At 40.2% G+C, this 18,382-nt stretch overlaps 1 protein-coding gene across 1 annotated transcript; it reads left to right on the forward strand.

Annotated features, from left to right (window-relative positions):
* The first annotated feature begins 2,225 nt into the window (after positions 1–2,225).
* On the forward strand, positions 2,226–17,993 carry AMTN (amelotin). The gene is made up of 11 exons (XM_089510514.1): positions 2,226–2,279; positions 2,380–2,448; positions 4,678–4,722; positions 6,241–6,297; positions 7,917–8,000; positions 9,925–10,008; positions 11,067–11,126; positions 12,121–12,186; positions 14,303–14,338; positions 15,690–15,716; positions 17,556–17,993. The coding sequence occupies exons 2-11, from the start codon at positions 2,395–2,397 to the stop codon at positions 17,991–17,993; spliced, it is 951 nt and encodes a 316-aa protein (XP_089366640.1). The 5' UTR covers positions 2,226–2,279; positions 2,380–2,394.
* Positions 17,994–18,382: the final 389 nt, after the last annotated feature.

An 18,382-nucleotide genomic window follows, 5' to 3' on the forward strand; every position in this document is an offset into this window, starting at 1 on the left:
ACCAGGAAGGATTCTAGAGCAGCTCATTAAACAGAGATTCTGTGAACGTTTAGAAGGAAATGCCATGATCACAAAAAACCAAAATGAGTTTCTCAAAAAAAAGTCATGCCAGACTAATCTGATCTCTCTCTCTTTTTTATACAATTACCAGCTTGGGAGATGAAGAGAATGCTGCGGATACAGCATATCTTGATTTCAGTAAGGCCCTTGGCAAGGTCCCTCATAATATTCTTGCAATTAAGCTAGTAAAATGTGGGCTACACATTGCAACTGTTAGGTAGATTAGTAATTGATTGACCGGCTGAACCCAAAGGATACTCAGCAATGGCTCCTTTTCATCCTGAAAAGAAATGACCAGTGGGGTCCCACAGGGTTCTATCCTGGGCCCAGTGCTATTCAACATCTTTATCAGTGACTTGGATGAAAGAATAGAGGGTATGCTTATCAAATTTGCAGATGACGCCAAATTACAAGTAGTAGTTAATGCCCCAGAGGTGAGGATCAAAATTCAAAATGACTTTAATTGATTAGAAAGCTGGTCCAAAACTAACAAAATGAATCTCAACAGGAAGAAATGTAAAGTACTGTACTTAGGCAGAAAAAAAATGAAATGTATAGATATAGGATGGGGGACACTTGGCTTAACAAGACAACATGTGAAAGGGATCTAGGAGTCCTAGTAGACCACAAGTTATATACCTGATTTAGGACTGAGATCTGCAAGCACCACCCTCTCTTCCCACCATTGGGAGCAATATGTTGTGGGACAACATTGAAAATGGCCTTTTCAGCTGTGGTGGCCCAACTGCCTGACTGACCCCACTGATATCTTTCCGACGCCAGTTCTAGCTATGGCTTTTTATTAAATTTACTTTAAATGTACATGCACATGATTTGAACTGAAACCTTTAAACCTGTTTTAACTTTTTATATTTTATATGTTTTGAACCCCTTTAAGTTATTTATTGGTTTAAATTGCTTATTGCTTTATCTATATATCCCTCTCTAATCCCACAGTAAAGAGCATGGTGTAGTGGTTTGAGTGTTGGACTAAGACTCCAGGAGACCAGGATTCAAATCTCTGTTGGGGCTTGGAAATCCATTGGGTGAACCTGGGCAAATCACACTTTCTCAGCCTCAGAGGCAGGCAATGGCAAACCTCTTTTGAACAGGTTTTACCAAGAAAATCCTAGCATAGGGTAATCCTAAATTGGCAACTGCACATTTACTGCATTTTGATAGTCACTTTCACTGCCATGGCTGCATCCGACAGAATCCGGGGATTTGTAGTTTAGTGAGAATTTTGGAATCTCTCCTAGTCTGGCCTTCTTACACTTGAGCTTTCAAGAAGAAAGTTCTCAGTACCTCACTGAACTACAACCTCAGGAGTCTGTTGGATGGAGGCATACAAGTGGTATGAAACTGCTGTATGTGTGTAGTGTAGGGCAGGAATTGTGTGCCTCTGCAGATTTGTTTGTTTGTTTGTTGAATGTATATCCTGCCTTCTCTCCTGTGATGGGATTCAAGGCAGTTTACAATAATTTAAAAGAAAATTAACCTAAAACATTAGTTTCCAAAGGTTTAATAAGACTTAAACAACAATAGTTGTTATTTTAAAAACTTGGTTAAAAATGCTTAAAACAGCTAAAAACATTATAAAAATGCCACTACAAACAGATACACTACTGCTTCATAATGGAAAAAAAAATCTAAGGTCTGCCTGGATAAAAACATGTTCACCTGCCATTGGAAAGAAAGATGCCGGTGGACTGCAAGTGCCAGAAGGCCTAGCTATCACAGGCAGCACTGAGGAATGTTGGCAGCTGCAGTCCAGCAAATAGGGGGCTACTTTTTGCCACCCCTCCTTTAAACCATTACCTCCTGCTACAGTTGTGATCCAGATCAGAGACTGATACCTTCAATGTGCTTTTTATAAAAAGGTTAATTGCATTAATTACATTTTTTATGATTTGGTCTTGGAAAAAGTAGATCTTATTTTCTACCGCTCATGCCAAGTTCTAACCATTTTCTGGTTAGAAAAAATTTACCCCAACCGCCACAGCTATTCTGTGACATAATACTACTTGCTGCTAATAACATGTTGGGCACTGCGTGAAACACCAATGATTATATGTGGGTTCTGCTCTGATGACTGCCCTCTCAGTGAAGGGTTTAAATTCATGCAAGGAGACAGTTGCATCAAAAGGCTGAGAGAAGAGCTTCAGAAAAACAGTAGGCACCAAACTTATAATTTCTTCTGACTATAAGACAACAGCAAGGTAAGAGGAGCTGCTAATGCCAAAGTAGACATTTGTATTGTGACTCATGATTCCTAAAAAGCAGCGAGGGAAAAAATGGATTTCTGATTCCTTCATGCAGATACCAATTTGGAACATGAAGATTGTAATTCTGCTTCTTTCTCTCCTGGGACTGACATTCTGCTTACCTGTAAGTCACTTTTAATCTACTCAGATGGCTTTTTTTCATAATGCATGCTCCTAACAAAGCAAAGTATATTGAGTATATCATATGGCATGGCTCTAGGTGTTTAGCTGATGCTGAAGGGCCTCATTCTTCAAACCCATACCCAGCACAGGAAGTGTAACTCTCAGACTCCTGAGGCAGCTCACCTTGCTCTGTGCATGTCTCTATGAATAAGTAAACCTCCTCACAGAAAAGTGTTGACAGTTTGATGTGAAAAAATATGCTATCTCCAGACTTTCCTAATAATCAGTGTGTAGCAAATTTCATTTTTTGGATGGCTTAGTTATATTATCCACCCTTCCTAGAAAGAATTAGACTTAATATTTTGACTTTACGATGTTCTAGTAACCAGGACATGGTGGAATGTGCATGTGCCAAATTTCCAGCTACTTGGAAGGCTTAAAAGTGTCCTGAACATTCGTGGCAAAACTATCCAAATGGCCTTTTCAAAAATACATTGCATGATTTGGATCACAGCAAGAGGCACAAGGTTATAGCTTCCCTGCACCCTATGCCAAAGGTCCCATAGATTTCAGTCTCCTACACCTGCAATTTGTTTGTAAATCCATGCCGTTGCTAACTGTGTCAATGGCACAGCATCTAGTTTTTAAAATTACTTTCTATTGGCAAAACCACCTCTGAGTACTCCTTGCCTAAGAAAACTTTATGCAATTCATGGGATCACAGTAAATCAACAGGTAACTTGAAGGCACACCCACAAACCCGCACACACGACATAAACGCATGGAGGTGTGTGATAAACTTCATCCTTAAAAGATTTCAGCCTGCACCTAGGTTGGGATGGAAGGATGGAAAAGGGCAGTGCAATAATCTCCTTAAATCAAGCAGTCTATAAGATTTTCAGGGAGAGGAATAAGACCTTGAGTGAAGCTGTGCTTTGTTCATATCCCACAACTTTCTGAATTTGCCAGGGACCATCCCAGTTAATCCTCTATTGTCCCACTTTTTCTGCTGCTTTAAAATGTCCCAGTCTCTCTCTCCTTCTCCCACTTTCCACCTTTGTCCTCGGCTTACTTCAATAGCCTGGCTGAATAGTTAGACTAAATTAATAGTTTTCAGACCTTGTGTACTAAACTTCCAGTGCTTTCCCCTTTTCTGTTGTACATCTTGTGACGAACGTGCAAGCTCATGGACATATTAGAACATGGAGGAGGGAGAGGTAAAGGAAAAGAAGGAAGGAATGAGGGTACTGTGTTGTTTTTCTTTGTATTGAATTCAGAAAGCATCAGTTATATTGGTTGTGACATGCCTGCCCTGGTTCCCAAATTTCCGATACCAGAAATTTAGGTGCCAGAGGCACCTAAAGAACCATAAAATGAAAGTGAGGGCATATCTCAACCTCAACAGAAACTAAACACCACTTAGTTTGCCTGTGTGTGAGGGTAAGAACAACCTGAAGCACACTCTCTCTGTTTTTCCCTCTCTCAGAGTGTTTCTTCTAAATTCCCTGGATGCTGCTCTGAGCAAGAAAAGAGAGCTATGTACTTCGCACGACCAATCATGGGTGCCAAAACTAGACTGCCAACTCAGATGTGGGAGAGGGGACATTATCCCATTGCCACTGAAATAATTTCAACTTGCCAGTTCAGCTAATGTCTAAACAAGTATGGGGCTGGGTGACATCTTTGTCTTCACTTCACATAGTACTTTATCACACAGAGGAAATCGGGTATTTAACAAAGCATTTTCACGGGACAGACACATGATCGCAGCAAAGATTTTCCCACATGGTTGCGATTAGAGAGGACTTATCCCAGGAAGAACCAGGAATGCTCCAGCAACAAATCATTTGTGGGGAAATCCCTTGAATGATTTGTTGCTGGAGCATTCCGGGTTCTTCCCAGGATAAATCCTCTCTAAGCACGATGTGTGGGAAACAGATGTTATGGATCAGGATAGGAATGCATTTTTTCTACTGATGTCACTCTTGAAGAAGCAATAAGTAGTTTCAGTAATAATCCTCTCATTGCAAGAAGGTCAATTTTCAGTTTGGGACTTGTTCAGCACAAAATCTGGACAGTGCTTTTTGCACAGGAAACATAATAATTTCTGCACTGGAGAAATTATGTATGCACAGAAATATTATCTGCAGAATGCAAAAGAGGCAAGTGCTTCTATTGAAAGCCAACAAAATGAAATTGTGGTGGATATGGATTTTTTTTCCTTCCTCAGGTTAACCAGCTTGGTAGACGGCTTGCTACCAGCAACAGCAGAGAAGTAAGCTATTTTCTTTTGTTGTTGTTGTTGTAAAAGATACCGTACATGTATACCTTGACACTGTTTTATGAGTTGTTTAATTAGCCAGATAAATGCCTGTCAAGAATTTGGAAAACTTACTTTTTCAGATTAGGACTACTAGTGGCCATGTTGGTTGCGGGGTTCTGGAATGCAGTACAAAAAAAGACAGTTTTCCCGACTCTGGTGTGTCTCTTACAGTTTGTCTGAGGTAAAACATATGCATTTAAAATGTTTTGAGCCAAAGATGGCACTGAGAAGTTTAGAGAAGCACGATTCTGAAGTAGGAAGGCTAAAGTAAGCCTAAAGTAAAGTTATACTGCAGAATTAAAGCAGTTTGACACCATTTAAACAGCCATTACTCTATCCTGTGGAATCCTGGGATTTGTAGTTTGGTGAGGCACCAGAGCTCTCTGACAGACCAGATTGAATACCTCACCAAAATACAGATCCCAGGATTCCACAGGTTACAGTCATTGTAGTTAAAGTGGTGACAGACTGCTTTAATTCTGCAGTGTGGCTACATTCCAAGACATTTTGGTTTTCTGGAAAGATAATCCAGATAGCACCTTCTTTCCTCCCGCAAATTAACATTGGACAGAATCCACCAGGAGATTCTGCGCAATAGACAAAAAGAACAGTTAGGGCTACATTCCTCTGTATCAGCTTCATCCAATCTAGTGTCCCCCAGATACCTTGGACTTCAAGTCCCATAATCTCTAGTGAACATGGCAAACACAGTGGTCAAGGTTGCTTGTGGGTGACAAGACTTGCAGCCTGACACATCTGAAGGACACCAGGTTAGGGAATGCTGCAGTGGGCAGTTTCATAGCTTAACAGAGCAATTGTATTTTGCATACTCAGACGTATGTCCCATAGTGTTCCAAAGGATGTACTATATGATTAGGACAAAAGCCTTAATCCCATTGCTGTCATGGGATTAAATGTCCTGTGTTCCGAACTGCAACCAAAGCAAACACTGAGAAACATGTTTAGGGCTCAAGGACATTTGAATTTCCAGCAAAATATTTAGCCACTTTGAGGTATTATTATTGGTGATGAAGATTCTGCAAGATCAGAAGTAATGATCAAAGTGTGGGCAAATACATGAATGTTTTGAGAGCTGGGAAAAGTTCACCTTGTTGGTTAGATGATTCCGGGAGTTGTAGTCCAAATAATAACTTTCCCAAACTCTGATTGTTATTGTTCCATTTATGTTCTTTTCTTGATTTTATATTTACCAGTCTTTCCTAAAAGCCTTAATCAAAACATTGATTTTTTTCCCTTTAATTTTAATCTGTAGACATTTTAGATACTTCTCAATCTAAATGAGCCTTCCTCCAAGTTTTACTGTGTGGGCATGATAAGACAACTTCAATACAAGGAAAACTGCAAATAATTAGATATTATGCTTTATGAATTGTTGATATCCCTCTGGTTAGGCTGAAGCATTAAAGTTATGTTACTCATTGTTTGTAACTGCTTTGATTCAATTACCAGATATTACGGTTTATGCAAAGGTACAAGGCCCAGGGAAACATTCAACAGCAAACACAGGTAAGCTTAAAAATAAACAAATCAATGAAATATATCTGTTAAAGAAAACTCGCATTTTAATTGTGCTGTATTTCAAATGTAATATTTCCAATAGATAGAAAGAGCAACTGCTTCAGAAGATCAGTTCAGTTCTGTCTTACTATGTACTGACTTTATCATAATTAAACTTAACATTGAATATCACGCGTAACAGTATTTCCCAAGCTATCTGACAAGGGGGAATAGCCATTATTTTTTCCCCAATGTGCCAGGGACTGATACCATATTTGTGCCCATTGGCTAACATTGTTTCTTTCTTCCCTGGGACTGGCATCCAATGGCTCATAGACTGATGCCAGTCCCTGAACCATGGCTTTGACTAGCATTGACCTACACTCAGAGCTTGGACTATAATTGTTAAAATCCTAAACCAATGTGAGTAGTGGCCCTGCTGGTTGTGTGATTCAGGGAGTGGGAGGTCAAACAAGGAACTTTTCTGAAGACTGTCTTCATTGTAGACAGGTATCACAGGTAATTTGATGACCTCAGAAGAAACATCCAACACAAAAGACAATGAGAGATGGAATAAGAATCTGAGGAAGAGGAGCTTGATCTGTGAATTCTTCCCTTTTAACTATGGTGGTTCCTCTTGGCAAATTGAGACTCATACTCCACCTCTACTGCTTTTATCTGGCAATACTAACCCAGGGAATGCCAGCTCTAAGCAGAGGCTGAACAATACTCTGCTTGTGAAAGAAGGCAAGAAACCAACCAAGAGGGAAGCAGAAGCAGGGAATACCATTTAGGTTTTGTCAGCATTCTTTGGAAATACTTTTGAATTTCCTCAGATTTTAATTCATATTGGTTTTAAAATAGAGGGAATGCTCTGTTGGGAGTGTTTTGACCGTGTTTTCCTGCATGGCAGGGGGTTGGACTGAATGGCTCTTGTGGTCTCTACCAACTCTATGATTCTATGATTTTGAGTACTTGGAAAGCATGCTTGCAAAATCCAAAAGGTATTTGAGGCCAACTAGAGCGTGTTCACCCATTCATAATAACAATCTAAGCAAGAAGCTCTTGGGCCCTAATCTTTGCTTCAGGTGAATATTGATAACATCTCTAATACTTTCCAGAATTTCTTTCTAATACTCAGACTGACCCACAAAACTATTCCTACTCTAGGAGAAATTGGTGTTCAGTGCATGCTGCCAGATCGATAACTTCACCTTCCTTCAAAGAAAGTGGACTATAAACATTCTTCCTGTAAAGTGAAGTGCTAACAACACTTGGTAGACAGTAAACTTCACTGAACATTAAAAGTATTACTTCCACCTTCCAGTAAACATGCCTAGGATGACATTACAAGTAACTGAAATGCTCCCAAACAACATTCCGTTTTATTTGGCTATTTCACACAATTGGTACTGGGGGGATTCGTCACTACAAGCACAATACAGACAATATGGATTTCTTGTCATTATTAACATTAGAAAATATTGGGACTCTGTTGGAGTAGCATCCTTTTTTAATCCATCAGAAGCAGTTTTCTTTGGAATGAGAATACTAAGAAGAGATTAGACTAAGATTTTTAATAAATTAAAATCTCATATTATTAATTCATGCTCTTTTCTTGATGGCAGCAAAGGCCACATCCTGGGGTTGGACTGCCTCCAGCAAAGCTGGTTCCAGATCAGCAGCTATTAGCAAACCAAATCCCCAATGAGGTAAGTTAGGAAGAATTCATCTTATGTGTCATTGCTTTGTAGCATATTGCCATGAGAGTTGGTACCACTGTTATAGTGCCAGCTGCCTGCCTTCAGTTTCCAGCTTTCTGCTTTGTGGAAGAATATCCTGGCAGAACGTGTTTGTCTAGGTCCATTAAACAGCACACTGTATGTGAGCTGGAACCTGGGAACGCAACATCCCAGAGCCTTATGGTATGAGGGAAAAAATGAGAAAAGTTGCAGCTGGCACCTCTATTAAAATAACTCAAATTCTACAGGGGTGGTAGCGCCAGGATGCCTTGCAAATGAAGCGTGTTTTACCCGTATGCCTGACTACATCTGGTGTCTGTTTCAAGATATGTGAACTGGGTGCAGTTCTGCAAAAAGAATTCTTTCCTTCCTGCCATTGTTATCTATCCTGCTTAATTACCTGTAAAGTGGGAGATTGAGATTGATTAAAGGAATATTAAATTAAGATTTCTTTAGTCAAAGTAAATGTTCCACTTACAACCTTCTGTACTCCACGTGAAAAGGCTGAATACAATCACAATGCTTGTTCTGAAACTATGGAAACATTACTGGTGAGTTGCTGGCTCCCATGTCAGTGGGGATGGTGACTCCACTCTGAGCTTTATCCAGACTTTGAAACAACTACCTGAGAAACTGTATGCTTTATCGCAAATAGGCTTGTGGCCTATGCTTAGAAATCAAGTTCTGTAGAACTGATCAGGAGAGTCAGAAAAAGTAGATGCATAATAACAAAATCTCAAACGTTCTGAAGGCACTCATGGGAAGATAAGCAGCCATAAAGAACAGAGTTGTGAAAGTAGAAAGACAAACTATACAACTCATGAGATAAGCAGCTCACATAGTTGTAGTTCTTTGCAATGAGGACTTCTTTGCTGCTGAGAGATTTATAGTTGACTAATCTTTCCTGAAATTCTGTATGGTTCACTGTAGGCTGTGTCATATATATTAGGCTGAGTTATATGCCACCAGCACACCACTTACTGAACACCTCCTGAATCCCCCTGTGACCACTTCATGCTTCATGGGGAACAGGCACGATCTCAGAAGCATTTGGCTATATCCCCATAGCCAGATGCAAAATGACGAATGCAGCACTGAGACCTCCAGAGGACTCCTGCAAATCTCAGCACTGATGTCTTCATTTTGGTCTGGCTATAGGGACATAACCAGACACTTATGCAGCCAAGAGAGTTATTCCCATTCAGAATCAGAACTAGAATTTAAGGAGTGGGGAATCCCTGTCAGTTCCACAGTGCTAGGACTTGTGATTTTTTTTTTTTGAACAGTTCTAAAGAGTCCTATTGGAAGCAATTTTTGTTGATTTCAGCTGGACCTACATCTCAAGATTATCATCAGAGATATTTTTGTCTGATCATCTTTTAGATTTCAAATACAAATACGGATGAAAAATGTATTTTGAATATTTCACAGTCTATAGACTGATCATTTCTGAGTAGACATATACAGCTATTGTTATGTGCATTCAAGTTGATGCTGACTTATGACAACCCTATCCTAGCATTTTCCTGGTAAGATTTTTTCTGATGAGGTTTGTCATTGTGACCCTTGGGATCTCACTTTGTGCCCCCAAGACACTCTCATTTTAAAATCCCAATTTCGATTTGTTAACAGGGAGGTTTTTTTTGTTTAGATCCAAACAACTAAAATCTACTACAAAATATAGCAGTTTCACCACTAAAACCCTCCTAATACCCCGAATGACCCCAACAGCCCACAAATTAGCCAAAAATTGACCTAAATCAAATAGAAGCCAATATGGCCTTCAGAAAAATGGTTCCCGTCTCCTTCCCAGAAACTTACTTTGAAATAATATACTGGGCTCATGTTTCCACCCATTCTGTTCATCAGTGTGACTCTTTCTCAATTTTGGCAGATTCTCCCATTTGAATTTCCCTTTGCAAATTTCCCTGTGTTCGCTCCACAAAACCGACTGGAGTTGGGAAGTCCCAATGCGCAGGTAAGAAAATTTCCTAAAAGAAAGTAAAGGCTTAATTTGGAGATTCACTTGTACCATCCTAAAAGAAGAAGAGAACTATACTATGTTTCTGCAGATTTGTGCTAAGAGATTAAAGCCCCAAACACGGCAGGCCAAAAAGAACAGCTTCTGGCCACTTCGAGGGCATTTGTGTGCAGATGGCTCACCTCCGGAGCAGCTGGAAGCTGCTCTGAGGCCACCTAAGGAAAATCTGCTCCTTGCTGGTGGCCTGTTTGTGGCCGTGGCAGCAGCCTGCTTTGAGAGTGGGCCGTTTGGTTGCCACAATCCCCAACTGATCATGGAACAATCACATGCTTTGCCCCTTAGTGTCATTTTATTTCAGGAAATTGTCCAGCTGAAAAGCACCACCTCTTGCAAATCAGGAGTTAATCTTGTGAGTCAGCAAAACTCTGATATACACTGTATTTAGCTGTTGTAAAACATGCATCGTGAAGACATTCAGTAATATATTTAAAAAATAGGTCAAAATTATATGATCACTAAGGGCCAAAATAAATATTAAAAATACCTGTTCCTGCTGTGTAAATGGAATCAGATGGAGATTTTTAATTTCTTGTAAAGTTGGTGCCTGAAGAGGTATGAGCTAATACTTAGAACACACTACATCTTGTGGCTATTGAAATATTTGTGCATCAAATACCCATTGACAGCATCAAACATGACTCATGAGCAGGGATAGTAGGAATGGTAGTGCAGCATGATGAGGACCACAGGTTCCCTAGTGCTGCCTTGCTTGAATAAATATGGAACTAAAAGTAAATGTTTCTTTGACACTGAATCCAGCAAATAGTTTGATATTTGAATTCAGTGAGTCTTATACCCAAGGAGACATGGACACATAAAATTGCACTAATGCAGGGATAGAAATCATGCAGGCCTCTTCAAGCTGTTGGACTGCATCTTCTAGCATTCCTCACCACTGACCACAGCAGGAGTTTTGCTGGGGGTTGCAGTCTGACATCATGTGGAGGGCACATTTGCAGTAACAAGCTAATGCTTGACCATTCTTTGTGTTACAGAATGCTCCTGGCTTCAATGTACTACCATTAACCCAAATGGTTCCAATGGACATCAATGCTGTAAGTTCTTTTTAAAAATGTTTATTCTTTCTTTATAAAAAGTATGCCATTGTATATGTTTTATATATTGAATTTATTCACATTTTTGGGCAGAAAACAACAGCTGACATCCTTTTGGTGTGTTATACACCCGTAAATTCCCTTGTTCATGTGGCTGGACATTTTTGTCCAATTTATAATGGCCATATTGAGTTGAAGGTGGAATTACACATCCTTTGTGGAGCCATTGTGCTTCCTTGTACACTGATTGCATGATTGCACAGAGTTGTGCAATGTTGAAAGTCTGTAAAAAGGCTTTGTGGCACATCTGAGGCATAATCCCCTGAGCATGAAGTTACTGTATATCTCTTCGGTGTAATATCTCAACTAACATTTTTTGTGAATATTTATGATGATGGGAAAGAAGTCTTGGTCTTCCCTAGGGGCAAAATACCTCACAATGGTTAAGGTTTTTTTCCCCATTCTGTTTTGTTGAGGATGAGACTTTGTGGATATTATCCATTGTCCCCTAGTCTATAGCAGGCATCCATAACAGAAAATCTCACAAGATCCTTTTCTCCTTGGCTTTAAAAATGCAATCAGACAAAGTTAAACATCTGACAATTTGTTGCCCTATCATGGCACAATCAAAATATGCTCTTGTCTAAGGAACCTGCCATTATCTGCCTGGTGTTAGGTCCAAGGGTTTCTGGCTGAAAATCCATATTGGCTAGCAAATGGTACAAAGAACCCCATTTTCAAAATGACTAGACATTAATAAGCAGTAGTTGCTTCAAGGATGACTGATCATGAGCCGGCTGGGCAGAAGGTCCAGCATAAGCTGCACCCTTGTCATCTGCCATGTCTGACTCTGGAATTAAGAGCTCTTGCCAGGAGTTAGGAATTTGAATAAAATTTAAATAGGCTTTTCTGATACAAAGATATGGTGTCCCTCCCCCTACTTCTTTCTATAAGTGTGGCTCATACTTTCAAATACCTCTCTATTTTCCCATAGCTTGCTGTCCTATTAGGAGCATTATCCACAGCACAAATACAGCAACAACTGCTGTCACCACAACCAGTAAGTATTAAGGCTGAAATCCTCTAGTCCTGCAGGCATTATATGGGGGCGGGGGCGGGGGGGAAGATAAATCTGACACTGGATGATGAGATTTAACCTCAGAACCTTCATCTAACTCCATGGCTGGTGCTTCTCTTAAATCTAGACAATGGCATCAATGAAAAGAGGTGTCAGAGGAAGAGGGCATAAGGTAGTGAAACCACAGTATCCACACACATATTAGTATTGTTTAACACACGCACACACACACATGTTTTTCAAAACCGATTCTTGCTACTCCTGGACATTTGTCCCCTTCCTCCATTTCTAAAACATTTTGGCTACCTGTGCAGCCCATGAAGTTTCCTTGGGACAAAAACCTGGCTTTTTAAAAAATTTAATTTAATTTATTTATTTATTTGATTCATATACTGCTTTTTCCCCAATGTGGGATCCGAAGCAGGTTACAAGTTAAAATGAAATAGCTAAAACGAAATATATGATCAATTAGTTTTAACACGTTAATTTAAAAACAAAAGAGATACAGGCTGCATCTCCCATATCCAGAATTCCAAAATCCGAAATATCCCAATATCCAAAATTGTCCACATAGTCAGTTGAGATGTTGACACCTTTGCTTTCTGATGGTTCAGTGTACAATATTATGCTTCAAACACAAAGTATTTAAAATATTGTACAGTGGGCCCTTGGTGTCTGCTATGGTTTCATTTCAGGACCTCCCATGCATATAAAAATCCATGGATACTCAAGTCCCATTAAATGCAATTACATAGTAAAATGGTGTCCCTTATATAAAATAGTAAAATCAAGGAAAAGAGATTTCACATTAGGAAGATCCTGCTGACAGTAACAGCTGTTCAAGTGTGGAACACACTCTTTCAGACATATTGTGCTGGTCTATGACTATAATGAAAATGAAAACACTCCTTCTGAGAATGGTGGAGTCTCCTTTGGAGAGCTTTAACCAGAGGCTGGATGGTCTTCTGTTGAGGATTCTTTGCTTATATATTCCTGCATGGCAGAATAAGGTTGGACTGGATGACCCTTGAGGTCTTTTCCAGCTGTATGATTCTAAAGTTTACTTTTTGGAATTTATATATCTTTTGAATATTTTCAAGCTGTGGATAGTTGAATCCATGGATAAAAAAATCTGTGGATATGGAGGGAATATAAAGTTATCTTCCGGGAATGTATATAAAGGTGTATGTGAAGCATAAATACATTTTATGTTTAGACTTGGGCCCCATTTCCAAGATATCTCATTATGTAAATGCAAATATTCCAAAATCTGGAAAATTCTGAAATCCAAAACACTTCTGGTCCCAGGCATTTGGGATAAGAGAGACTCAACTTGTACAACATGTTACATATTAAATGACAGCACACCCATCCCGCATCCTTCTATGCCAAGCAATTAAAATCTGATGCCTGTTTAAATAAAAAGGTCTTTGCTTACTGGTAAACACAGATGAGAGGGAGGACCAGTGAAGAAGCCCTTGGGAGGAAATTCCATAACCTCGGAGCAGCCACTAAGTAGGCTATATTCTGTGTCCTTACCAGATGCATGGGACTGAGAGACGACCCTCTCCCCAAGATCATAAGATTTGGGCATGCTCATATGGGAGTTACAGTTCTTGAGTTGTTTACACTTGTCTGCCTCTGATCTACAGGCACCAGACTGAGAAACTCTTTAATAGAGAATGGGTGCTAGCAAGTTGTTGCAAACGCTGCATAGGAGGAGGAATTTAAATTAAGTTAGAGAGGGTGAATCATGCAACTGTTTCTGGGAGGTAGAGCCAAGCATTACAATATCATGTCAGCTATAAAACTTTCATGCCAAGTTAAATATGTTAATGGAAATCTTAACATTTAAATATTACCCAAAGAATTGCCAAAACCATTAAGTAAAATATGCATAATAATTCAGCTCAATAATTCACAAGATTACTAAGTCACCTTTTTAAAAAAAAGAGCCAGAGAAGCCTTAGCTTCCTTGATTATTGAAAGCAGGCAATTGTGTCCCCAGTTTAACACAAAACCAATTCCCCGACTTGTCTTATCTATAATTAACCAAAAACTACAGCAATGAGCTAAATATAATTATTATTACCCACAGATGCTTCCAATTATATTTACACAAATGGGACCTCAGGTAAGAAGTGAGACAAAAGGAATGCTTGTGTAATGAAGTGCTTGGGGGCTTTGAAAGGGAGATTTCCCTCCACCTGCTCCACACAGTCACATGTTTTGGTGAGAAAATAGTTCCTAGTTTGTCAGAGATCACCAATTCAGTAACAAGAGAAGCCTTCAAAGTTTGGGAAAAGGCAAATCTGGCTCCAGGGCCCCCAGGAGTTACCCACCCCATTTTGCAAGGATAAAGTGTTGGAAAGCATCACAGAGATTGCCTAGTCTAACCTCTTGCTTATGCAGAAAAAAACCCTGTTGCAGCTCCCTTGTTAAGTGGACCACCAATCCCTTAGAAACTCCAAGGGAAGAAAAGTATGTTCTTCTCATACATTAGGGGCAGATCCCTTCCTTTGCATGCAGAAGGTACTTGGATCAGTTCCTGACATCTCCAAATAGGACAAGGGGAGACTTAACTGGAAATCCTAAGGGCCTCGGTCAGTCAATATAAGCAATACTGAACTAGAATGACTAATGTTCTGATCTGGTATAAGAAAATTGTCCCCCCACCCCCATGGCCCCATTCTAAGATAAATGTCTATGGGAATGCAATACATAGGAAAATTTCTGCATGGTTTAATCTGACAGTTGGTCTTTTCCCCTCTTATAGTTAACAGATGGAATAGACCTCTGCTGATTATCTAGGGCTGCATTTGCACTGCATAAACAGTGCAGTTTGACATCAGTTATTATAATTATTAGAAATGCTTTGAGTGCTCAAAAAGCAGTATTGATAGTAGTAGTAACTATTATTTTTGTTTCTGTTGTTTTATTATTAATGTTATCAATAACATTTATATTTATTAGGATATTATTGCCTATCATCATTATTGTTATTAGTTCCATGGCATTGCTACTAATATTTACATGGTCAACATCAGAACTTTGGGGCTGTACAGACAGGTGGCAGGACAACGCTCCTTTTCGCCCCAGATTGGGACTGCAGAAACCACATGCTGCTGCCTCCGCAGGGAGCAAAAAGAAGCTGTGAAAAGCGGGTTCTTTCTGCTCCCTGGATGGGGCATCATAGACATGGCAACATGCCATGATGAAGCCCCTTCCGTGCTGCACTGTTTGGGCACTGCACCACAGTGATGTCATCATGGTGTGCACTGTGTAAATGGCGCATGCCAAAATGGCACCATAGGGGCAGGGTCACGGCATCGTGCATGCGGATGCTGCACCGTGACTCTGCCCACAGGTCGGCACAAAGCGTTGGTCTGTATCCCCCCTTAATAGATCTTTTAAGGATTTTTTAAAAGCTTTATTAATCCTATGTCCTTTCTTCTCTCACTCCCCTCCCCTTCGTTGGACTCCAGGGCACAGTCCTCAGTTCTGAAGAAATGGTAAATAGTTTACTGTTTGATTGCCATTTTCATATTATAATACAGTTAATCAGAATCAGCACCAAGCTATTTCCAGCACAGTCAGAGTCTTATTGCATGACAAAAGGAAGCTGAGATGGAATGGTAGGCAGGGTAGAGAAGCAGTTTTCTTCTTCCCTCGCCACATTCTGTCGCAGCATTTCTGTTTTCTTCCTGAAGAAAACAGTCGTAAAAGCATGCCTTTTACCAAATGAATTTTTCCAGTGCAACAAAAGACATGCTTTTATGACTATCTACCTTGGGACAAGAATGAAAGTGCTTTGACTCCAAATGGAGAGCAAAGGGAAAGCCATTTCTCTTCTACGCCATCTCAAATTTCTTTTGTCATGTGATAAGGCTCTCAGTTTGGAGAAGCCTGCTATTTTCTGGAGCTTCTCCCATTTAATAGAGCAATGAGATGTTCCAGAAAATCATGAAAAGGGCTGGAAGAATTACATCCAAGGGAAGAGGGAAATGGCAGAATCAGACATTGGTATCATGATCCAGCACTTCCTGAGAAACTCGACTTTCTGACAGCAAGCTTCTACCCTTCATGATTCTGAAGGTAGGCTTTCAAGTGTAAAGACAGTGCCCACTGGCACATCTAAGGGGTAAGTGGGTGAGATGAACAATGAGATTCCCAAGAGCTCTGAAGTGGTTCACTTGCTATGACTAGAAGAACCCAAATGAAAAATGCAAATTTGCCTATGAGACTTCAAGGGGGGGAAATGCATAATCAAAATGAGAGGACAAACCATGCTGCAGATTTTCATAATATGTGTATACTGCTAAACTTTAAATAGACAGGCAGTATGTCTCACCAAAGTAAGGATGTAAAGAATATTAAAAACTATTTGAAAAATAGTCAAAAATGTGTTTCTCAAGTTTTAGAAAACCCTGATGAGAAGAAACCTAGACTGATAAGAATCTCCACAGTTTAGGACTTATTTTGTGCCAAATTCACACTTGATATTTTTGCATAGAAAGTAGCATTTTCTGTGCAGGAAGCAATATGTTCAATGCAGAATATATATTTATGCACACAAATTTAATTTTCTATGAAGGGATTGCTGTTTTCTATGGGGAAAAATCATGTGCAAATTTTCTGCAGTATAAGTCGTCCACTACAATATTTTCTGCACAGAACAAAGGATTTTGTAGAACATGTAGTCAAGTTCTAGAAGGGTTTATTCCTGACATTTCACCTGCATCTATGGCTGGCATCTTCCAAGCAAGAGCCCCTTTCTCTCTCTGCATGGGCCAAATAAAATGGCCTTCCCTGTCCTCTCAGCAGGGAGTCTGGATGACATAGGTCCTAAACCCCAAATCTGATGCAAACAGTGCCACATCTGGGGTACACCACTCTTAAAATGGTATAAAATAAGTCCCTGCTTGCATTGGATCTTCCTGGAGGAGCCAGAGCCCTCTGTTGACTATGCCAGGTGGCTATTTAAAACGTGGCCCACTATGCTACCACCATGTGTCACTCTTTTTGAAGTTTGAACAAGGTGCCAGCTATGTGGTTGAGGCTGGGCACCTTGTTCTGACCTAAGAGCGAAGTGACTTTTGGTGGTGGCAGGCAGCACAATGGGATGTGCATGTGAACAGTGGACATTCATCTGAATGGAGGGTCTGAGGTAATGGGAGGAAGGTTAAGACAGTTATGGGGCCAAGAAACTCTGCCCCTGAAGTACCTTGGCCTGTGCAGGCATGACACCTGTCTATATTGTCTCCTTCTCCTTTTCTGAAATGTCCCAAATGACTCTCATGGATCACTGTATAACCTCACAAGTGTTCTTCTGTTCTTCCCTATTTTTTCAGCCAACTTCACAAGTCTTTGCTGGGTTTCTTGTCCCTGGAACACAAGGTGGATTGTTCCCTCCAGGCCAGGCCTCCCTCCCTGAAGGTCAAGAAGGACTGTTTCCAGCAAGCCAAGCTGGAACCAATCCAGAGAACACAGCAGCAGGCATCCAAAAGGGATCTCCAACAACTGGAGATGGCCTGAATGAGGCTACAAGTGGGTCCTATCCAACCCCCTCTGGTTTCAGACAGCCAGGTGTGGTGACAAATGAAGTGTTTGTAGAACCAACTGTTGGCATAAATATGGAGCCAAGTGAACTTCGAGAACCACCTACATCTCTTGTCAAACTTGATAAGGATAATAATCAGAAGCACCAAAATCTGTCTCAGTCACCTGTGAGAGGAGATAGTCACATGCCAATAAATACCACAGAGAGTAAGCCCTTAAAAGCACCATAAACCAATAAGGTTTTGAGGGAGCCCTGGTAGCAGAGTGGTTAAATGCCAGCACTGCAGCCACTCACAGCCAATCCCAGGCAGGGCTCCAGGGTCCACTCAGCCTGGCATCCTTCTAAGTTTGCTAAAATGAGTACCCAGCTTGTTGAGAGCAATTAGCTTAAACATTGTAAACTGCTTAAGGAGTGCTTAAGTGAACTGATAAGTGGTATAGAAATATACTTGCTATTGGTATAGTAATATGCTTCATTGCAACAAAATGCTTCACTTTGAATATCACATGCTGATCCTAGTGCGTAATAGTTCTCTTTGGGTTAGAGTGGCAAGAGAACTTAGTTTTTAAAAAAAATATTAGTAGTTTGAAATTTTGGAAACAGTCATCTCCAACAATC

Source organism: Sceloporus occidentalis, unplaced genomic scaffold, assembly GCF_023333645.1.
Source record: "Sceloporus occidentalis isolate IW3139 unplaced genomic scaffold, rSceOcc1.0.p SCAF_1, whole genome shotgun sequence".
Lineage (NCBI taxonomy): Eukaryota > Metazoa > Chordata > Lepidosauria > Squamata > Phrynosomatidae > Sceloporus > Sceloporus occidentalis.